The sequence below is a fragment of the Neopelma chrysocephalum genome, unplaced genomic scaffold (assembly GCF_003984885.1).
Source record: "Neopelma chrysocephalum unplaced genomic scaffold, ASM398488v2 Primary Assembly neopelma1_67, whole genome shotgun sequence".
Taxonomy (NCBI): domain Eukaryota; kingdom Metazoa; phylum Chordata; class Aves; order Passeriformes; family Pipridae; genus Neopelma; species Neopelma chrysocephalum.
In genome coordinates, this window is record NW_020897726.1 from 4,193,115 (window position 1) to 4,216,935 (window position 23,821).

The 23,821-nt window shown below is 39.9% G+C and overlaps 1 protein-coding gene across 6 annotated transcripts; it reads right to left on the reverse strand.

Annotated features, from left to right (window-relative positions):
* Nucleotides 1-1,160: 1,160 nt before the first annotated feature.
* Nucleotides 1,161-17,049, reverse strand: ASNS (asparagine synthetase (glutamine-hydrolyzing)). Of its 6 annotated transcripts, none has more exons than XM_027684747.1 (12): nt 16,948-17,049; nt 14,664-14,946; nt 12,759-12,996; nt 11,122-11,307; nt 10,710-10,811; nt 8,526-8,653; nt 7,628-7,754; nt 6,188-6,294; nt 5,756-5,856; nt 4,334-4,415; nt 3,919-4,074; nt 1,161-2,635 (listed from the first exon to the last, which is right to left on the reverse strand). In XM_027684747.1, exons 2-12 carry the CDS (start codon nt 14,910-14,912, stop codon nt 2,426-2,428), a joined length of 1,686 nt encoding a protein of 561 aa, XP_027540548.1. In that variant the 5' UTR covers nt 14,913-14,946; nt 16,948-17,049; the 3' UTR covers nt 1,161-2,425. The 6 variants fall into 6 exon arrangements, with proteins under 6 accessions (XP_027540548.1, XP_027540543.1, XP_027540544.1 ...); XM_027684742.1 differs by lacking the exon at nt 16,948-17,049 and adding an exon at nt 16,701-16,924; XM_027684743.1 differs by lacking the exon at nt 16,948-17,049 and adding an exon at nt 16,684-16,924.
* Nucleotides 17,050-23,821: the final 6,772 nt, after the last annotated feature.

Here is a 23,821-nt window from a genome sequence, read left to right on the forward strand (position 1 = left end):
CCTTGTAGATATTTCCCACACCAAAGGTCCTTCACAAAGACACTCCCCATATTTTATTAAAATAGGATGCTTTTACTTTTGACTGTGATTTTAAACACGGTTTCAAACATTTTATATCATTTAAGACCATCCCACATAAAAAATCTCTGACCAATGGACTAAGGGTCTCCAAAGTCCCGTCAAGTAATCCCTGGCTCTTACTTACTGTCAGAATAGTCCAGCTTAATTTTACCCAAAAGAAATGGGGTAGAAAAAGAGGCAACCACAGCAGGAACAAAGATGAAGAGTAGACAAGACAGCATTACACACTGGACCTGCATCCCATTCCCTCCTGTAAAAAACTACAAACATGTATGTAGTTTGCAGATGACCCAGCATAGCTGGATCCTTTTGTCTTAAATTTTTGGTTTGTTTTGTGCTTGTTTTTTGTTTGTTTGTTTGTTTTTTGGGGGTTTTGTTTTTTTTTTTTTTGTTTTGTTTTAAAGGAAAAAAGAAAAGAGGAAGTTCAGAGTGTCATATTGGGAAGCCCAATAAGGCTGTAGAATTCAAGTCTATACATGGAGAAGGAATGAACAGATTTCACACTCCTGATATCCCTAGCATTTTTACCTTTTACAAGAATAAAGCAGCAACCACTGTATTCTTCCTCTGCACATCAGTAAAAAGCTAAAAAAATTGGATCACCTGTCTAGAATATATCCTTGATATGTATATGCCCAATGAATTAGGAATTGAAAAAAATTAGGTGGATTTCCTTGAATGCCTGACAATGTTGCAGCAGAAAGTGCATTTGAGTAATGACCCAAAAATGTGTTTAGCCTATTTTCACTTCAGGCAAATGCTATTTTTTTATCTCAGCCTTGGGAAGTTTACAGTAAGTAGTAAATCTTATCACATCAGCACCTAGTCAACATAATCTATACTCCTCTCTTCCCTCAAAATATACTTTACTGCTTCAAGAAATCCAAAAAGACAACGCCCTTAAGAGGATTGCAGGAATGTATTAACTTAATATGTGCAAGTTTATGTCAAAATATGGCCACTACTGGCCATAACTGGGCAGTTCACGAGTGCTCTGGTGCCACCAAAAGGCTTCAGTAAGTTTCTGGAATACACATGTAGGATTATGGTGGAGTAACAAATAGACATCAGTCATTTCATGAAGATTTTAAATCAGAACAGCATATATTTTATCTTTTAAATAAAAAATGGCTTTGGTTTCCTAGTCAAGAGGGACAATGAAGCAGACTTGTCTTTACAAAGAGCACGAAGCTAAACAAGTCAATCTGTAGCACGCATACCTATCTCTTCACCACCTTTAAGTTACCTTTAAAAAGCAGCCTCCATGACTAAGCAGTTATTAAAAAGTTGTCCTGGAGAAAAGTGCAGGCGCTTTTCAAGAGTATTAGAAGTTCTTGTAGTTTGTGAAGACGCTTTTTTCCCATTCTTCCAAGCAAGGCATCTGATCCTGTTGTCATTAGTGACGCTTTGTCTGACTAAAATCTATGCTTAACAAGGTTGGTTCACCACAAAGTTCAGCAGCAACACAGTCTACCTTTTCATCACACAGGTGGAAAAACTCTCAAAGTATGTGAAAAATTTCTTAAAATACTCATGCAATTTCCATCAGACTGACACATATCATCCAGTTAACACCCTTTCTTTTTTTCAAGAATAATAAATAAATTTAAAAATTGAACTCCTTGAGTTAGAAACAAAGACATAACTTGGCTTCCCTTGTCTGTTTTGCTCTTCAGTAACAGTCACAATATCTTTAGACTCATGGTATATATTTATAAGACTCAAAACAGCCAACCGGTGGCTTCACAGAAAATAAGATTCCCCTTCATTTAATTAATTAACACCCAGCACCACACCTATTATAATCTCTAGTAAGCATCTCTGCATAGCTATGAATATCTAAATACTTTTTGGAAACTACATCGCGGTTCTCAGGAGTGCGTAGAAAGACATTCAGAAGAGAATAATATAGAGACTATCCAAGTCCCACAGCCAGGAACACAAGTCACTAAACAGCTACGGCCAAATTCCCCTCTGCTCAGACGGCCTTCAGCAGTTTGCATCCCTCAGCCTGATTCAAGTCCTTGTAACAAGAGCTCACATTAAAATATATTAAATAACTGCCCGGCAACTGAATACAATGGAGGTCACATAAGGAACAGAGTTGTCAAATAATGTAGTTTTCTGTCCATAAAGTATTTTCCCATGAATTACAAAGTTTTGGTACAGCAGGGTAAATCTTTAATAGTACACTAACTACAGAAAGCTCTCATTTCCAATAGCATTGTCAAAATACATCTTAAAGAGGATTTAAGCTTTAGGTTTGCATAATTTGTTTGGTTTTCTTAAAACAGTGCACACAAAATGCTTGCAGCACTTTCATTTGGGGGATTACTTCAACAGCCTATTCTTGGGTGGCCGACTTGTAATGTTTCAATGTGCGTGCAGAAGGATCAGTAGCTTTAACCCATCTTGGCATCCAGTAGTGGGGCAGCCAACTGCTTCGCCCTGGGTAGTGCTTTTCAAAGATCTGGCGGTAGTAGTAACTTTCTTTTGTTTTAGGAGGATTGAAAGGATATTTCTCCGCTGCCTTTTCCAGCAAAAGGTCATCAACCTACAGACACAAACAAAATTCAAGTTAAGCTGCAAATACATTTAACTTTTAAAGACACACAAGAATTCACCAACCACTAAATGCCCACAGGTTTACAAAAAAAAAAAGTCTATTCCAGAGGCAGAGGTTTCACAGGTCAAACCTTTGTCATACACTCCCTTGATCTTTATGAATATGTAACTGTATTTCCAGTGCTATTGATATTTCTCTCTGCATGAAACGTGAAGCCCATTTGTCTGGGTTACAACCACCTTTGTTAGTAAACTCACAAAAACATCTTTCCTATCCTTTCCTTTGCTGTGAAACAAGTGGAAAATCTTAAAGCAGTCACTTTGCCAGATAAGTGGCTTCCTAGGGTTTTTTTTCAACTTGGAGAACTGTTGACTCTGTTTGTATAACCAAGCTCTTAGAAACAAAAGACATGAGATGCAGAGGCAAAGACACCTGTAGTTGCTAAGCTGGCTCTGAAAAGGAGGATGAATAGTTGCACCAGTTGAGGCAATTTCTAAAGCAACTTCCATTGCCAAGAGGCTGTCTAACTTTTCAGGGCCATGAAATAAATGTGCTCCTCCTAAAACAGTACAGGCTCAGAACAGGCAGCACAACACTTGCCTGGCCCAACTACTTTCTTGCTTGTGGATATAGAGAAAGAAAATGGTATGGTGATAGGACAGACAAGCACCCGTCCACAGGCTTGATTACACATATTTCTGTGTAACAGAGCTCTGGTGTAAATACGGTGTTATTCCTTTCTCTTGGGGATTAAACTACCTCTGTACTCCAGAGAGGATTACACTTTGTCCAGAGCCAAAATGCAGGTTAGCAATGCAAGCAGAGGCTTTAAAAAGCAAAATGGCTTAGCTAGGAACAGCTTTGAAAAACGAATGACGTAAACGAAAAAGTACATTATAAAGTCATTATGTTGTTACTCAGCAGCAGAGTAAGTTCATGCAAGTGCCATCAGCTGAAGCAGCTGCTTTGCCTGTAACCCAGAAATTGTGTTTGTCAACACACAATATAATTTGCAATGCAGACACTTAAATGATATTCATTTCCTTACACAATCATTTCTGTCAGGCTCTTGCATTTCTTTGTACCTAGCATTACAAACGCCTTCAACCAACTCAGATACCTAGAAGAGCATTGACGAAGGTTTATCTTGCTCCTTCACATTAAATGGTATACCCAGATTTATTCTGTCAACTAAGCATGTGAGCTGCCTCCCCTTGGCAACCATATCTAATACATTTAAATGAAAAAGACCCAAAAAAGTGATATTGTACCTGTTGATCAATATAGTCCTGAAGAATAGAAAACCAGGATTTCTTCACTGATGCTATACCATCACTGAAAGCTTCTTTGGGTCTCCAGAGTATTTCTTTGGGAAGTAAATTGGAATCTTCAAAGGATAATCTTAGAAGGTATTTTTCAATTCCATTCTGTTTGCAGAACAAAAAACAATGTCATGAGTCTGAGGAAGCGCAAAAATCTGGATTTAAAAACTTATGAAACATTTCCTTTCAGAAGGTCTAGTCAGAAAAGGGTTCCAAGTAGTCCAACGATCCAGCAAAATATTTAAGAGTGTGCTTGACTTTGGGTAGAGGACTTAACCACTAAATTCAGCAATTTGGTCATGCTTAGAACACGTATCAATGAATTTGTACACTTACACTTGGGTCCAACTCTCGTTTTACATACCTTTGGAATTCGCAATTCTGCTGGTAGAGATAAATAATAAGAAGTAAACCGATGATCCAAAAATGGGACTCTCAGTTCAAGGCTAAACAGGGGGAATAAACAGAAAAGATACTGAATTAATCCCATAAGTCATCTACTTACAAATTCCACAACAGTTTTCCTGTCTTTCACATAAACACCAGGTTTTCTGCTTTTAATTAGAAGGAATTTCTCTTGCGTATTTATGACTATCTGCATTTAATTCACCAATTTGGAAACTTAGGTGTATGGTCCAGGCAGATTAAAGACCATGATGATTTATGATGTCATATGTTGGGCAGCTTCTAGTACCCTGAATTTAAAGACTACAGTACTGTAGGATTTGCAACAACCATTGCAACATCTATGCAAAAACACATTAAAAAAATCCTCTTGCTCCCAGAGAACGAACTCCCAGAGAGTCACTCAGGTGTCAGTCACACATATTGTATCCTACTACCTCTTTATTATAGTCAGCTACCTGACTATACACATGCTTTTCTCTTTTCAGGATGTTGTTTCAGTTCTTTATATGCATGTTGATGATCAGATTCAAGATTCCTCTTTGTCTAAATCTCAAAAAAGCCCAAAGTCAAACACAACTTCGCTTTCCCTCCTCAACTCTGAATATTGGTATTTCTAATTCACTGCTTCTGTGAAGAACAGTACAGACAAAAGATATTTCCTGCATTGGTCAGCAGGAGTGGGCCCTATGGTCACAGACCAGATTAAATTTTGCAGTGTGCTTTGCTGTTGCTGAAATTCCTTCAGGCTACATCTTCAATTTCATCTTGGCATACAAATCCTCAGCAGTCTTTTCCTGCTACTCTAAGAATCAATTGCATCTAAGCAGATGCAATTAATCGAGAGGTACTGTAAGCAATTGCTATTAGATTCAGTTTTATTCCTCCTCTATTTGCTCATCGAACAGAACTTTCTTTCATAAAACGTTGCCTGTAGCAATTGCAATAGCAAGTTTGTCTCACAGTGTTTAGAACAGAAATGTGATTGATGATTCCTCTGACGACCAGATTTGCCTGCCCTCATATACTGTGCTCCCCACACACTCAGAGCTCAGGGACCCTGAGTGCCTGTGCATACCTGGAACATTAGCAATGCCTGTTCTGCCAAAGTGGGTCATGTCTTCAGTTATATTGAGATACGGAGCTCAAGCAGAACATGGGGTGCACCCCATTTGTTACTAGTATTCAGAAGACTGATGACCATCTTAGATTAGCTTAGACCTAGAGGCAGGAGTAAAATTATCCTGCCACACAATATTCTGAATCAGTTATTCAGTCAACAGTTAACTGTTGTAATTTCCTCAACAGCAGCAGAACTTTTAAGATCTTCTTGTGCTTTTAAATCCCATGAGTCCTCACCATTCAAGAGAGTACATTTTACCCGTGTGCTGCAGTAGTTCTATCTGCACGAAGTACATCAAACAGGTAGAGCTCCTTCAGAAGCCTCTCGCTCTCCTCTGCAGCTTCCTCAGGAGATGGTGCCTGAAACCAAACACATGCATGCAGCACATGGCTGGAACGCAGCTGCACTGAGGGAGCCACTGCTTGCTGTCCTGCGTTTGTAGTGATCACAGAGTGATCTCAGAACTAGCAAAAACTACATCCAAGAGGTAACAGTCTCAGGAATCGCTGAAGATTTAAAAAGTTACTTTTTAGGTGATCAAATCCCTTGGATTTTATGCCACCTCAGGAAAAAAACAGCAAATATACAGTTGTGACAACTCTCAAACATCACACCTTGAAATCTCAGAGATGTTCTGATAAACAGGAAAACAAGCAGCTCAAGGGCTTTCTGTGTAGTGAATATATTTACCTTATGGAAATATATATATCCTTGTGTCAGCTCATCTGATCCTTCTCCTGAAAAAATTACCACACTGTCTGTTTTCTTCCGAATATATTTGGAGACAAGATACATACCTTAAAAAAAAAAGTATATTAAAGTACAGCTACATGTATGATGCTATATACAGCTAGTAGTTTTAAATCTAGCATTTTAGAAATTTGTCTCCTACACCACTTCCTTCTGTAGCAAACAACTAATGTAAAGTAACATCTTGCTACTCAAAGCCATCATCAGCCATGCTAAGTGCTGCAAATACATCTAAACTGTGTATCTAAACACTTAGCCCTCAAAATATCAGAAAGATGTGTCTATTTGTGATTCTGGGATTCCCATGGAAGCACACAGAGGAGCTGATTTGACTCAATTTGAAATTAAGCACGTGATTAATTCCAGTATAGTGCTGATTAAACCCTTTAGCCTTAGGGAACAAAGCTACCACTAAAAGTTGCTGTTTAAGTCTCTGCCACTGTGGGTTGAACTGGATAAAGCCCTTTTTAAAAATTTTTTGTAAAGAATTATATATTAAACAGAATTATTTCTTCCCCTCAATGCATCTTTCTGAACAATATGCTTTTATAACATAAGTATTACAAATCTCATGAAAAGGATCAAGTTCATTATTTTTTATACTAAGCAGCAAATCACAAAGAAAAAATTACAGATGAAAAGTTGGCTTTAATTTTTAAAGAATTGCATTCAGTATTTCACATTTCACAAATTCAGTGTTTCACAAATCCTATTCCAAACAGGGAGCTCAGCCTTGAAAACTGTGTTGACTATTTGGTTTCATAACACTTTACAACACTTTAGGATGACACAAGATTAACTGGGTAAAGTGTTGTAGCTTGCATTATGCAGAATTGCATTGGATTAGTGTTTTTCACTCCAATCAGGCTGGCAATGCTTTGTAAAAAGCTGCTGGTGACTTCCTTCACTTCTCAGAATCAAACATACATTGTAAGAATCTGTGTTACTAAAGGGTTACAAGAAATACTTCCCATTAGTCTAAAAATTATGCAAGGAAAGGGTAATCATAATTGTTCTGCTATCATAACATTCAGTATCTCAGATAACTTTTAAATTTCCCCCCTTTCTCCAAGGTTCTTACTCATCAGAGCAGAAAACCCAGACCTGCTGATCTAATGTTTCTTCTTCATATAACTTTTGTTTTTCATCTCAAAAGCTTAAGGAACAGTTTTTGACAGTTGTTTTTTGCAGTCAGGGATTTGGAAACTAGTAAGTGCTTTTGCCTCACTGTGGTATCACAGATCAGACTGGGAAGCAGACCTTCAGAGTCACAGTTCCCAGGTTCTGTGTCAGCTAAGGGATCTAGTAGATGACCACATGGTTTTGCACAAAATTTTATTTGGGTGATATAATCCAAAGATTAGCATTAAAAATTCTTACCAATTGAAGCTCTTATTGTTGTTATATCATAGGTTTCCAATGAGAAGATGACCTCTTCTATTGCCTGAATTCCCTCTTCAGTATTAAGTATTACTTCATGATGTTCACTGCCTATATGTGCTGCCACCTGTTTGTAAAAGGTTACAATCATGTATTCCTTTTCAACTAGAACATTTTATAAATATGCATTGTGTTTAAAACACACAAATTGAGCAAAAGCACCAGCTCCCTTCTGCTACAGTGACAATTATGACATTAGGCCAAGAAAAGATGTTACTTAGCAGCCACTCTGACTTGCAGTGGTACATTCACCAGAGAGAACATAGTCTCCCTGACTACAGTGTTCAATCATGATTGCAACAGACCATCCGGCTGCTTGCCAAAAGCATAACCAAATCTGTAGAGGCTCTAAATACTCCAGATATTTGCCCTTAAGAGAAAAAGCAGCTCAAAAGTCATGACAGCCTGCATACTTCAGGGGTAACCCAGATGTCAAACAGTTTGTACAAAGAACTTAATTCAGAAAAGTGATGATTAACTTGCAATATTTAACATATATACAAATGTCATAGTATAGGAACTATAGAATGGAGATCTACCCTAAAACCCAGAGGCAGAATTGAGACAAGTCCAAAGTACTGTCCTTTTGGCAACAACACAATGGGACCGTGTCATGAAAGCCTTCTGATTTCAAGAGAACACAGATAAGGTTCAGTTGTCTCTTTGTCAGATTAAGCAGCAAATGTTGTACTAAATGATATACTGCAAACTGATTTACATCCTAGCAATAAATGAGTATTCAGTGTTACTATTAATGCCATACCATGAAGTTAGAACCACTAATACGCAGCTTAGCATTCACCAGCTCAGAACAAACTAAAAGCAGCGCTTAGGATACCTTTTTGGCAGCCAGTAAATCAGGACTGTTTTCCATTCCAATTGCAAAGGTTTGTAATGGATAACTGATGTTGATTTCTTTCATCAGTTTCAGAAGAACAGCTGCAACCAAGCTGGAATCTAAGCCCCCTGCCAACAAAACAAATTATTTGATTAGGCTTTTGAATGATGTTTTATTTCCCCCTTAAGAACACTGAATCTAGATATTGAAATCTTATGAGTGGGCTTCATTTTTAAGCTGTGTGAATACAAGGTACTTCTCATACAAGTGTACCTTTACCTCTGCTTAACAAGAGAATCGAGTGACTTTAGTAGAATGTCTTTAGTAACAGCTGTTATTTGGTGTCAGAAGCACCAGTGGAAATACCTCTTTAAGATACACAGAAAGTACACTGAACACACTGTACTGCTAGAGAACATGCTCCTTCTCAACTCTGCCAAAATGGGATTTATTCTTCATTTCAAAACGGCTCCCTATCCTCTTCTCACCTACACATTTGATAGTCTACTGACAGGACTATGGAGGTTTTTTCTTCTGTTTGAACAAAAAAGAATTAAGTAACAAACCAAAATGCTTAGTGTAAGCATTTCCCAATCATTCTTTTTTCCTCATCTTTTTAGAGGACAGTGAAAAGATTTGAACAGTTTGGAAAAGTAAAAAATAAAACCAATACTCTAATACAATAAAGCCAATACTCTAATACAATAAAGCCAATACTCTAAGGGTCCACACTCTTATTCTCATGAGCTAGTTCTGCTAATCCCTGACTAGTTCTACTTGCTACTCCCCTTTGAAGTACTGAGTAAAACACAGTACCTGTTTGCCCACATCTGCCTGCAGTTCTGACAAGTATGAGGCAAAACCCTCTTCTCTTTGCTTCCTACAAGCTGCACACGTTTTTTCAGCTGAGTGCATTAGCATCAATTCCCACCCTGATCCACTTTGTGGGCATCCTATCTTGTAAAAAAAAATCCTATAGAAATTACATGCAGACCCTGACAAAAGGAGAGCACAGAAAACAAACTGAGTGCTTAGGAGGCAGAAATCAGGAAAATTGAACTTCCACTGTGAAATTGCAGAACTCGCTCTGTGATTGGAAACAGAAGCAATTCTCTAACCGTGATGTGCCAAGCATACTCAAAACTGTGAAGCACTGAAATACTCTGGTATTATGCCAGCACAGGCACTTAGTTTTGCTACTACAGCTTTCTGCATGTGCATCTGAGGAGCTGCTGACTGCCTTCTAATTTGACATCTGAAATCTGGGGTTTAAACAGGCTTTTTTACTGAGATTTGGATCTCCCAACTCTCCATATCTTCCTGTTTAATTTACCTCCTTCCTACTTTTTACGATGCCATAGTAGTGAAATGGTCCAACAGTATCTCTTGGTCAGTTGTCTCTCATTCAGATGCACATTTATTAGGGTTCATGACAAAAGAGTGTAATTACTGATGTTCAGTGAATGCATGAACAGCATGAACTCTAACCATAAGTAAAAAGTGCTACACAAACACAGGAAATAAGGTGTCAGTCCCATGGCTACAGAGCTTTAGCTCTGTAAAGTACCTCTGTGACACTGAACCACCAGATCACAACAGTGATCAGCTAAGTCAGTGAACAATTTCCTGTACCACATGCTATTACCTCATCTGCAAAAGAGTGCAGCAAATAATTTTGGTCCAGGTGGCCTCCTGTAATTTGGTACATCAAGGGAGTTTAGGATGAAGACTATAGCAAAGGTGACAAGTAAGAATTTCAATTCCTCCTGCTATCTGAAACATGCCAAGGCTTTTTTTCTAGGCTCAATCTGTGCAAAGTGAACGTAATAATTACATTTATCTTTTAGACACCAATGTAAGCATAAATCTCATGTATTTAAGAATATATTGAGTGATTTTTCAATAAGACTATATTTATTTCCTCTTATTTAAAAATGGTGTCTCAACAAGCCAAGATCCCAGGCCAGAGTAAACTTTAAAAGCGTAAGACTTTCAAGATATTTGTAAACTGGAGAACTTTATCCCAAACTAACAAGTTCTCTGCTCTCTGTTCTAAAAAGCAAATGAAGATTCAGATCACTTCAGGTACATCACAGTTGAAGAGCCAATATACTTTCCTCTAACTAGCAGAGGATGAGCAAAAGAGAAAGAAGATACAGAATCATTGTGGTTCTTGTTACTTACCTGACAGAAGACAACCGATTCTTCTGTGAGCCATCAAACGTTTTCTAACAGCATTTTCAAATAGAATACGGATGTTGCTTTTCACCGTTTCAAGGTCAAAGCCTGCTCAAAAGAGAAAAGAGAAGGGGAAAAAAGTCCAAAAAGGGTTACTTAGACTTTAATGGATTATGCTAATTAGGAAACAAAGATATTTGTCTGAATCTCCTCTGATAACAAAGGCATTCAAGTCCATCTTTGTACACAACTACCTACAAGAACAACTCTAAAGTCCCTACATTTTAAAAGTTCTTCCAAGTTGGTATTTTTTTTCTTTAATGGTTTTTTTAAACCAATCAGTACAAATTTTATATTCAAAGATTATGATTTTTTCACTTTTAAATCAGTATACATAGCAAAATCTTTGCAGTACTACCTGGAGGCAGAGCTTCCACTGTATCACATGCAACATGGAGCGGTTCATCTTTACAGCTATGAAATTTTACTAATTCCACTGACGCAACCTTGCCAGAGGGCTTTAAATCCAATACTTCATAATGACCCGGGAGAAACGGTTCCACTTTAGAACATAAGGATGTTGAATGCTTTAAGTTGATAAGTCCTACACATGAAATGGGAAAAAAGAAAAATGTCAATGTTTTTGACCTAGGATGGTTAAGTTATACCTCACTCAACAGCCTCTGTACTAAAACTATATACAAATATTTTCTCCAGATCCTAAATCTGGTATTAAAAAATATCCTTTTAAGTCAGAGTCAGTCCTGGCTATAGCGTGACTCTGCTTCTGGCAGGATGCACACATAGCTCTGAGCTATCTCAAGCTCAGGCAGACAGCAGAGAAAACAAACCAGAAAGTTTTACTAATTGGCAAGCAGCAATTTATCCCTGTGAGCATTAAGAAGATCATTTTTCTAACTGACTACATGATGTCCGGGTCAAGGTGTAATATGCTTATAAAAATTCAAATGACAATTATGAACTGATTTTGTATTTAAAATTAAGTGTAGTCAAGCTAACAAGGGGGTTGAAATAAAGCAACATCACTGAAATGATAACTTAATTGACATTGATTTAGTGATTTCATAATTCATCGGCTCCAGACTGATCTACTCCACTGGTATTGAATGCCAAGAATCAAACTTTATCTACATTCCTCTTGTGAAAGAGGATGTTGAGCACCTGCTGGCAACCTGGATGCCCCTTGAGGAAGTCCTCAAAGAGATACTGAATTGGTGTTAGAGAGGGACTGGTAATTCACTGCAATGGTTATAGGACAGAGTCTCCAGAACATTCACCTCCCTTCTTCCTTCACAAGAAGCAGAGATGGTACAGCTCTTAGTACTAGTACACAGTACTACTATTAGATGAGTCAACCTATATTGGTCTGATAATGAAATAGATGCACAGTAAATGGGAGAGACACAAGCAATCGTGAAAGTAAATTTTAGCCCAAGTGCATTTTAGGCAATAAATTCCCTTTTGACACTGTTCGGATTTGTTTATGAAAGTGCCAACATTACTTTAAAAAACAGGGCAGTGGATGTGTCCTGTCAAAGGAAAAAAATTGTCATTAAATAAAATAAGAGATACTGGAAAATTACCCAATGCTGCAGGCAATTTCAGTAAGGTTTCAAAATTATGGCTTTTACAGATTAGCAGTTCTTGTGGCATTATTTCCCAGTTCATTATAGAACACCAGGAACAAAGTGTAATACATTTATTGTAGAATAAATCTACTCTAACTCTATAGACTGAATTTAACTTTGGGGTAACATGAAAAAAAAGTCTTGATTTCAATACCGCCATGATTCCAGAACACAGAATTCTAAAATTAAATAAACAAGTTATTTAGGAGATATTAAGGACAATTAAACATCTTGGAGGTTTTTGTTTTAATGATGTGTAGAGTTCTTATACTACTAAATATAGTTCATATATTACTGAACTTACATTTCATTTTCTCTTCACACTTAGAAGAAAAGCCTGACAAAGAAGTTTGTCTCCAACATCAATACCTAAGATTATTTAGGCACTAAACACAACTAGTTTTACCTTTTGCCTCAGAACAGACACCCAAAAATCCATCATCAGTCAGCACCTTAAACAGTGGTCTGACTCCATAGGTATCTCTCGCCAGAAACACTTTTCTGTTTGCAGTGTCCAGAAGGATAAAAGCAAATACACCATCTAGCATGGATGCTGTTTGTTCTATTCCTCCTCTGTTGTAAAGATGAAGGATAACCTCACCATCCACTAATGTTTGATATTCAAATCCAAACTGCTTCTGCAGCTAAGAAAAAAGATAAACATGAGTAAGCATTTGCAAACATTGCCTGCTTACTAACTGAAAAAGCAACACCATTCATGTAATTGTTTAATAAGAAAACTATTTTTTTTTGTGTAAAATCACACTTTAAAAGTTATATAAATATTTCCACCAAAGAAGGAAATTATACTTTGGTGTTCCAAGTTGTATTGGGTTTGCATGGCCATGTTTTGGTAGCGGGGAAGCTACAGGGGACGGCTTCTGTGAGAAGCTGCCAGAAGCTTTACCCATGTCCGGCAGAGCCAATGCCAGCCGGCTCCAGGACACACCCACCACTGGCCAAGGCTGAGCCAGTCAGGAATGATGGGAATGCCTCTGTGATAATGTATTTAAGAAGAAATAAAAAAGTTCTTGCGCAGATGAAATTGTGGCCAGGGAAGAGTGGAGTGAGAATATGTGAGAGGAACAACCCTGCAGACACCAAGGTCAGTGAAGGAGGGGGAGGAGGTGCTCCATGTGCCAGAGCTGAGGTTCCCCTGCAGCCGGTGGTGCAGCCCACGGTGAAGCAGCTGTGCCCCTGCAGCCCATGGAGGTCCACAGGGGCACAGAGATCCACCTGCAGCCCATGGAGGAGACCCATGCCAGAGGAGGTGGGTGCCCAAAGGAGGCTGTGACTCCATGGGAGGCCCATGATGGAGCAGTATCCTGGCAGGGACCTGCTGACCGGCAGAAAGGGGAACCCATGCTGGAACAGGTTTCCTGGTAGGACTTGGGGCCCTGTGGGGGACCAACGCTGAAGCAGCCTGTGCCTGAAGGAATGCAACCTCGTGGACAAGTGAACCATGCTGGAGCAGTTCATAGAGAACTGCTGCTGTGGGATGGATTCACATTGGAGAAGTTCATGGAGGATTGTCTTCTGTGCAAGGGACCCCATGCTGGAGCAGGGGAAAGAATCTTCTCCTTGAGCAGCTGCAGGAACAACATGTGATGAACTGACCATAACCCCCACTCCCCATCTCCCTACACTGCTGGAGGGGAGGAGGTAGAGGGGAAGGAGAAGGAGGGAGGGGTGAGGGGAAGGTTTCTTTTTTAAGATGTATTTTACTTCTCATTATCCTGCTCTGATTTTGGTGGCAATAAATTCAATTAATATCCCCAAGCTGAGTCTGTTTTGCCTATGACAGTAATTGGTGAGTGATCTCTCCCGGTCCTTATCTCAACTCATGAACCTTTCACTATATTTTCTCTTCCCTGTCCACTTGTGTGGGGGAGCGATAGAGCGGCTTTGGTGGATGCCTGGTATTCAGTGAGGGTAAACCCACTACAAAAGTATTATCCAGGATGATCTCTTAGGCAATACCAAACAACTTGGAGTTTGACAACCCAAAATAACGGAAGAGCAAGACAGTCTAAAAGCATTTGCATTACGAAGAGAAAAGGGGAGAAAGAAGTCTGAAATTCCTCTACCCAAGAGATAATGAAGAATACATCTTTATTTAAAATTGATCAAACCTGAACATACAAATACTTATTGCCCTTCTTGTCAATTAAAAAGTGATTTTTCAGTATTAAATTTTTTTCTGATATTCTATTCTACATTTTAAAGATTTTCTGAATATCCACTAATTTTTAAATAAAAAAATAAAAAAAGACAAATAAAAAAAAAGCCGTATCATCCATAAAACACTTACTTGTTTGAAATTGTAGATTTCTCCATTGTAACACAGCCACAGATATGGGAATTTCTTCACCCGGATAGGCTGCATACCATATAACTGATCAACAACTGCAAGGCGGTGGAAACCAAAACAACAGTTGGTGAAACCATTGACGTTCTCAAAACGAAATGCATCAGGACCTCTGTGTGCTATCTTCATGGCACTGAGACACTGGACAGAAAGGCATTCGTCGCTCCCAAAAAGGGCCCAGATCCCGCACATTGTGAGGCTGTTGTTCTACACACAAGTGGAGAACCTGTTCAATAAAGACACAAACATTACAAGCAAGAGCTGACACTTTATATTGAGTCTGGTTGAGAGGGAGCTCATTTTCCCCTCAGCAGCCCTCACAGTGCTGTGTTTTGTACTGGTAGCTAGCAAGGTGATAGTATCTCATCAGGGTTTCGGCTACTGCTGAGCAGTGCTCCCACAGCATCAGTGCTCTCCAATTCCCCCCTCACCAGCAGGCTGGAGGCAGGCAAGATGTTGCCTGATCATAGCCAGGCAACATACCCAGGACAGCTAACACAAATGGTCCAAAGGGATATTCCTTTTCGTATGATGTCCACTCAGATAAAAAAAAAATCTAAGGGAAAGGAGAAGGAAGGGGGGCATTCGTTATTTATGATGTTTGCCTTCTAGAGCAATCACTATGTGTGCTGAAGCCTTGCTTCTCAGGAAGTGGCCAGATGTCACTTGCTGATAGGAAGAAGAGAATAAAATCTTTGGGTTTTTTCTTCTGCTTGTTTATGACCTTCACTTTTGCTTTACTAAACTGCCTTCATGTCAACCCATGAGGTTGTGTTGGGCTTTTTTCATCATATTTTCTTCCCCCACCCACTCCACCCTGCTGAAGAGGGAAGTGATAGAGTGGTTTGGTGAGCACCTGGCATCCAGCCAAGGTCAACCCACTACATACCTACAAAACACAGATAACAAATGTAGGTTATTAATCACTTAACTGCCAAGAGGACTGATCAAAAGAATAGCAGACTTTACTAAGTAAAACCTGGCTTGCCCAGAGTATGATAAACAAACTTTGGACAGCAAGAAATTAGGTTTAATTTTTACCTTTAAATACAGCAAAGTTGTCTATGATTTGTTTCATAGAGCACAAACAGAACAAGTAATTACTGGGAATATAGTATGATCTCTTGAAGTAACATCATCTCAGCAGAAACATTAATGGTCCTTTCAATTTCTTGCCTTTACATACAAAGGGGGTTTATAACAAAGACAGAGGCTCTTTAGCAAGACCTGTAGTGATAGGACAAGGGGGAATGGTTTCAATCCAAAAGACGATGGGTTTAGACTGGAGTTCCCCAGCAGCGTGGTAGCCCCAGATGGGAAAGATGAGAAGGGAGCAATTGTTGCAGTGCCGTGCTCGCCCCGGCATGCCTTTTGCAGTCCCAGTGTCCCTGGAGATATACACAGGCCTCATAGCTCTCAGAGTAACAGCAGAGGTCTCTAATAGTACAGGTGGGCTGCAGCTGGGGACCTCCGTATCAAGTGATGTTGCTGAGGACCTCAACCCGAAGGGGCCATTAGGATTAGGGTTCAGGGACCTACAAAGCCTACAGCTCCAGGGACTCGGGGGCTGCAAAAGGCGTGCCAGTGCGAGCACGGCACTGCCACACTGTTCCCTCCACATCTTTCCCATCTGGACAAGTGATGGCGCTCCGCACCTCATCCTCAGCACATGGAGCTAGGCTCTCCCACCAGCTGGAGCGTTCTCCCGGGAACGCGCGGTCTCCGTGCGACCGCGGGTACTGGGAGCAGGTTCCCTCGGCGCACGCTGCTGCCCCGGGTTCCCTGGGCACGGCCACCCCTCCCTCCGGCGGCTGCCGCTCTCCGGGCCCGCCGGCCCCGCCAGCCGGGCCCCGCGGCCGCTGCCCCGCAGGCCGCTCTGTGCGGCTCTGCTCGGCCCGCGATCCTGGGGGCGGCGGCCCCCGGCCGGCCCTGCCCGGCACAGCCCCGCGGCCCGGTGCCTTTCCCGCTCCGCTGCCTTACCCGCTCCCGGCCGCCGGCGCACGGAAAGCCGCCGTCCGCGCCGCGCCGGGGGATGGAAGAGGCGGCTCCCGCCGGCTCCTCCCCCGCCGCCAGCTGCTGTTGAAACACGCCGCGAAGTTTCATCATGTGCCTCCCTGCCCTGCCCTACCCTTGTGTTCTTTTCCTGCCCGCAGGGCCGGCGAAGCGGGGGAAGCACAGTCGGGTCCCGCATGCACATCTGCATTGGCACCCGCATATGTATCCGCATCCGCACCCGCACCCGCACAGCGGCCCTTCCCGGCGGCCCCGGCTTAGGCTGCCCCGCGGCCGGGCAGGAGCTCGCAGGCCGAGCAGTGCTGGCTCTGGCTTTGGCTCCTTCCCCGGAGCGCTGTGAAGAAAAGCGTGCACCAGCAGCGCTGCTGGGCGCACTGGGCGTCGCTGGGCTCATGAGGGCGACTTACAGCCATCAGGAATCATGTCTCTGCAGATCTTGTGTGGCTTATGTGGTGTCCAGTGCGAAGAGCTTAGACACCTGCATTGCCTTAAAGCCGCTTCATTTGGTTTGGGAGAGGGAGTGCGTGCAAAGCTCGCACCTTTGGAAGCGTTTGCTGAGGATGTATGATTTTGCTCTGCAAAATTCAGTTCTGAATCATAGACACAATGGGTAAAATAGGATTTTACTTGAACTCCATTATTGGACAGTTTTGCCTGTTTGCCTTTGAGAGTGCTAAAGTAAATGCAATTCAACTCTGAAGACTAGGATGCTAAGTGCTAAATACTACCCCTAATTCTCCATGCATACTTCAAGAGAGCCATTAGTAATTTCCATGCATATGCTTTCATAGCTAGTTTTAATGCACTTAGTGTAAAACTGCAATGCTGTGCATAAAGTTCTTCAGGTCATGCAGACTGTCAGCAGTAAGTGTGGTCTGGGTGTAGAATTTTAAAAGGACTTTTAAGAAGCCTTTAAAAGGATATTTTTAGGCTTCAGAAAGAAAAATGTGTTGAAGTGTCCTGTGCATGAGAAGTAGACTCCAGTGCTGATCAGGAATAGATGTAGGATAGTTGTGTTCAGCACAGCCACACCTGAACACAGGACTGGCCTTGGCAGAGGCTGCGTGTGCAGTTCTCAGAGCTGTGCACTGCCTGGAAGATGGAGTCACTGTGCATAGAAGAGTAATGGTTGTGCTGGGGAACACCTTATATCTATATAGTGTTCTGACTTTTTTTCCCGTATATCTAATTGTCACTCTGCATTTTGAAAAGATACAAGAAATACTGGACAAATGTTGTATTATCCTAGGTTGTTTTTAGGGTGTTTGCTTGTTTGCCAGAGACTTTTGTAAATTGCTATTTACATCTTTACTTCTTTTCTCTGCACAGGAAAGATTTTTGGATGGGTCAGATTAGGTTTAAGTTGTTGCCTGGGCATTTTCATTCAATGAACAATTTCTAGATCATAACTAGATCTCATATAGTGCTTTATGATAGTAAGTCACAAAACATTTGCTAAAATAAGAATATTTTAATGGAGAAACTGAAGCAGGGAAGTGAGAAGCAACTTGCAGAAAGTGGCCCAGTAAGGCTGGGCAGGTACAGCCAGGGAAAGAGCAAAACCTCCCAAGTCCTCATTAATGTCTGCATCATTCGGGCACATTGGGTAACAGTCACATCTTTATCCTCCCCTTTACTTCCACTTCTAAAAACTGGGGATAGCTGCATTTCACTATGTCTTACATGTTAAATTCCCTATTTTAATGGCGTTGATGGGACTAATGGTAGAAATACTACATATGATTTGTTTTTAAACACTGGCAATATTACTGTTTTGTAGTTACAATGGTGTAAGTAATAACTGGTATGTCCCTAGCCTTTTCTGGCCTTTTCTATACTATTGTCAAGTAGCCCATTATAGTCTGTTTACATTGTGTTGTTCTTCAATATCCAATCTTTTTTTTCAGCATATCTGCAGACAGCACTAGATGTAATTACACCCCAGTCTCACACCTCTGTTCTTCTCAAGTCGCATGAGAAACCCTCTGGGTTTTTTCATTCCTGCAGACATTACTATGTGTAATAGCTTTGCTGAAGCATTGTCTTCTCCACTCTACTCCTTTAAAGCTGATTTTTCCCTCTATTTTTGTTAAGAGGAATTTAAATTGATGCTAGATGGGTGAAGAAAACAGGTTTGAATGTAAATGTTGGGTGCCATTAGTAGCTAGGAGACTTTCCACTTCATGATACCATTTGTTTAGTATCTGAGAGTAACCACTTGACCACAGATTAAAACCATTTAAGAATGGCTGAAAAACACTGTAAGAAAGTTCCTGATTAATTAGTTAGAAAATGCTTGCGTTAGTTTTGTTTCTAATCAGCTGAAAGGAAATGCTAAGAGGTTTCTCTGCAGGCAACAGGTAAATGAGTAAATGCAAGGTCCATAATGTAGAACAAATTGGTGCAGCCTCGTGACTTACAGTGAGCTTTTCACTGTCAGCTCAGTTCTCAGTTGAACATTGGTCATTAATGAAATCTGTACTCCTCATTTTTTCACAGAAAATATACACATCTTTGCTTCATCCATTGGATATGGTGCCACCAACATGCCTGGAAGACTGTAAATGCGTGAGTTTTGTGAGATTGGTGAAATCTGTTTGAAGAAGAGACAGAGCTGAGGGGGAAGTGGAGAAGTCAGACACTGTGATTAGGAGAGACATACAGTGAAGGTCTTTTGCTTTCACTGTGGTTAACAGAGAGTATCTTCCTGACGGTAAGCCTCATGATTTCTGGCTTTTTGCCTGAGAGAACACATTTCAGCTGTTTTTGTGTTGGTGGCTCTCCCAGCTCTCTGTTCCCATCCTTTGCTCTCACTGGAGCTGTGCAAGAAAACAAGATCTGAATTAAAAACAATGGCCAGACTCAAATATGAGAGAAAGACCTTCCCTTTTCTGTCAGCGTCCAGTACACGTTCTCTGCAGTTTCTTAGGCAGGAATTGAAGACCTTTTGTTGATGGTCAAGGTTATCACAAGTGGATTCATGGGCCAGGTCATTATGATGGGCAGGACTGTAAAACATCAGAAATTCTATTGGTATACATGAGCTCAGCCTTGTACCAGCCCTTTACACATAAATTACTAGTAAGTAGCAGTGGAACACAGGCATTCTGCACCCTACCAAACAATCTATGTAGTCATGGACTGTTTAAGATGCTTCATCACCAACAATTTGAGAGATAAAAAAGACAATGCTGAAACAATTTCTATTTTTGAAAAATAGAAATTGAAGATTGTGGTTGTGGGAAGGAGAAGGATGTATCTTGTCTACAATCTTAGGACTCCCTTTGCATCCAGAATCCAGTTTTAGCTTAGACCAACTACTTGGACCAGATGGACTCTCCGTCTGGCCTTGAACACATCCTGAATTGCAGTAGCAAGACTTGGCTTTTCCTTCTCCAATCCTAACTTGTGTAATAATGGAGTTGTGGGAATAGGCAATTCCAAGTTTCCAGATACCTCAAACTCTACTTTTCGCAGCTTTCAGTGACTGAATGTTGATGACGTGAGCTGGGCAAAGATCACCAAGAATCCTGTATTTTCACATCTGAATTTTTTCCTTGATATGTTTGCTACACAACACTTTGACACACATTGTCACAGGCCTAACTGAATGGCATGTGCTACTATTGGTTTGCTCGTGATTGTCAGCATCTACAATTTACTTTGGTGTTGAAGTCTCTGTACTTTGTGTATTCATGTCTGTTCCTGAATGTGCTATAATAAGAATCTAATGCCATTCTTGGTGCAGGGAATTAGTGTATGGCTTCATTACCACCAGGAAAGAGTGACTTTAGACAGGCATTGCTACGTGATCCAGCATTGTGGCAATAATAGAAAATGAAGTGGCAAATGCTCTTTCTGGAAGCAGCCTAGTCTATTTTCTATGACAGGGACGGAGCTTGAAAGCAGAAGGTTGTTTCTCTTAATGGAGCCACATAGAAACATCCATATACCATAGCAGCATTGGCAGCCTGTTATACACTGGGGCAGATCAGTGGTGGGCAGGACTTAGGGGAAGGTGGAGATCAGTTCCTCCTCTCCAGTCTCATGGGTTGATATAAATAGCATAACTCATACTCTGGCTGTCTTTCAAATATAAAGGCTTGTTGGATACTTGTACATTCACCAGGCAATAACTGTAGTGCCAGGTGTTCTGGCAACACATCTGAAACGTGTTTGCATGTCAAGGACATGTGTATGCAGAGAGCAAAGATCTTTGCCTATATTGGTTTTCCGTCCCCAGGAGACCAGTAACACTATGTGCTCTTAAAAGATTGAGTGCTTGCACTCAAAATCTCAGGCAGAACCGTACTTTAATTTCTGTATCTGAGTGGAGAAAAAAAAAAAGAAAAGACAAACTGTCAAATTCAAAAGCTGTTTGAAGATCTGTAGTTTGAAGTAAGGTAGGCTCCCATTTGTATCACTTAGTCTGGCTTTTACCCAGTGGAATACACCACATGCCAGAGAGCTTGCAGCTTTTAAATAACTTATCAACCTAACAGAGCTGTTTGTTCCTATAGTTTGAATATATTTATTTTTCCTTTTTTTTTCTTCTCTGGTCTTTTCTCTTCCTTTTGAAGACATTTAAAGGACATGCAGTCTCCTTGTCTCTCCTCCAGACAAAATCTTTTCTCTCATAGTACAAAAAGTACTTGTCTCTCCCACTGAGAGTTCCTATTGCTATAGTCTCTCTTATTTAATCCTTTTTCTTTCCTTTCTGCTTAATTATGTTAAGCTTCAAAACAAATAAGACTTGCTCTGACCCTGGAGTTAAAGGTCACAGTGCTACTGAAGTGTTAAAAGAAAATCTTTTCTAGAGCCCAGGCATTCAGGACTTCAGTAAAGTACTAGGAAGACATGTCTAGTGTAGCAACAAGAGAGAACACAAAGTAAGGTGATTTGTTATTGCCTGTACAAAAGACTAAGCATTTTTTCCCTACGGCCGCATCCTTTTTTTAACATCCCAGCCCTTCCATTATCCCCCGTGTTTCTTAGCACAGACAAGAAAGGGTTGTTGAAAGAGCTGTTGGCCATACAGTGCACATGGCAGGCACGGCATATGGCATACCAATGGCTCTATTGTCAGAAGGCCGAGGACCACAGAGGAATGAAACATTGCTGACTTTAACTCAATAGTGGTCTTGGCTAATGAGAAGGAATCCAGTGTAATTTATTCTCCTCCTGGGGAGGGGGAGAGGGAAACAAACCACAAAACCAAAGCACTATACGTATGCTTTTTTAACCACTTACAGATTAAGAAAGAAAAATTAGCTGATATTGACTCTGCAACATAAAACAGCATAATTCTCTAAAGTTTTTAGAACCATAATAGTAGAACTAATTTAAATTCTGGTTCTTTTTCATACAGTGGTAAAGATTGGGTGTCAGCTGAATTAGCATTTAAAGTAACTCTTGTAGTCAATACTACAATCTTCAGTTCACTTTTACATTGTAATTAGCCCATTGTGAGATTTTGCCCTGTTCAATAGATGTTTTGTTTAATACAAACAAGATTTATTTTCACCTAGAATACAGCTAAATTCAGCTGTAAGAGACATAGTTTGCTGGTATAAAGCTGTAACAGCTAAATTCATGCTTGAATATATATAACTGAGTTTTAAAATACACTAAAATGTATTTTTTTCAGCAGGAATAAATGGACATAATTCTACTAAAGTTATTTTGACACCCTCAGTTGTGCTGCTTTAGTCTTTTAAAGCACTATATTTAATTTTGTGATTTGTGTCTGGAGGACATAAAAAGTGTTTGGTAAAATGTGCTAAAAAGCAACCAATATGCTCTCTTAAATAAAATTAAGAACAATAGAGAAAGAATAATAACAGTTATTGAACACTGCATGAGAATTATTTTTAAAGAAAGCTAGTCAGTCTTTGGTTTATAAAAGATTGAGAAACTATTCTAATACATATGACTGTAGCAGCTCTTTCTCATCACTAGGTCGAGCTATTACCTCAAAATGAGAAACTGTCACCCTGCTAGTACTGTTGTTACCAGAAAGAGAGGTGTAGAACAAATGCAACAAAGGTCTGCAATGAAATAACTAGACTGGCAAATGTAACACACTGCAGTGTGGAAAATAAAAAACTACACTACCACATATACTAAGCCAATTACTCCTGTAAAGAAAAATACTAATAATGAAAGAAATTTCTCCCCATTTTTTCATACAAGTACACACTAAAATAGAGCTCACTTCACAGTATGTCTTAGCAATTTTGTTAAATCCAGTAGCATTGAACCCTTCAAATGTTATATAATTATTACAGCTACTTACTCTCCTTTTTTCCCAGGAATTAATTCTGAATTCTGTACAGAGGTAAAACGTCTGTTGTTGTTCCTGCTATCATATAAACAGTAAAATCAAGTGTCTTTCCTCCCGATTCTTCTGTAACTAGAAACTAACGACAGACTTCATAACAATAGCTTTGTTTCTTTACATATAAAGAGAAGAAAGAGAATTCTTCCTGATTCAAAAATAGAAAACCAAAAAAGAGAAGAAAACCAATTCTAAAGGAACTCAAAATGCAGTACCAATTAAAAAGGATTAAAAGAATTAAACAGTGGATGATTGCAAAGAAGGAGAGTTAGTTCTGCATTCCAATTCTTACTAAACAATGTCTCATCTCATATCGCAGATGCCAGGTAATAATGTGGTTTCTGGTATTAATTCCAACATTTTTATTAAGCTTTCTTTTTTACCAAAGAAAAGAAACACAAGCCAACTAAAATCTTCTATCAACTCTCATAGAAATGCAGTTATACAAGACTAATACCTTATAGCAGCATTACTTGGAGTCTTGGTTGACTACCACCCTCTGAACCTCTTCGCTTTTGACAGGTACCAGACAGGCAAATAAAATAATCTAACTGCAAGGGTTGGCTACTCCTTGATCTGTTCTGAAATATATCTCTCTTATCAGTGTTTTTGTTATTAGGGAATATATTATTTTATTGCTATTGTAGGATTTGACAGAGAAAATATTTGCACTTGCCCTAGCTAACTTTTAAGTTGCACGCATACGTAAAATAAACGGAAATATACTTATCTATACAGAAATATATCAGTA

Excerpts from the sequence above, each read along its gene's own strand:
- ASNS (XM_027684747.1), bottom strand. The coding sequence starts at position 14,912 with ATGTGCGGGATCTGGGCCCTTTTTGGGAGCGACGAATGCCTTTCTGTC. Across the intron at positions 12,997-14,663 it reads AAATCTACAATTTCAAACAA|CTGCAGAAGCAGTTTGGATT; the intron begins GTAAGTGTTTTA and ends CTTTTTTCTTAG. Across the intron at positions 4,416-5,755 it reads AGAACTACTGCAGCACACGG|CCTTGAACTGAGAGTCCCAT; the intron begins GTAAAATGTACT and ends CCCCCTGTTTAG.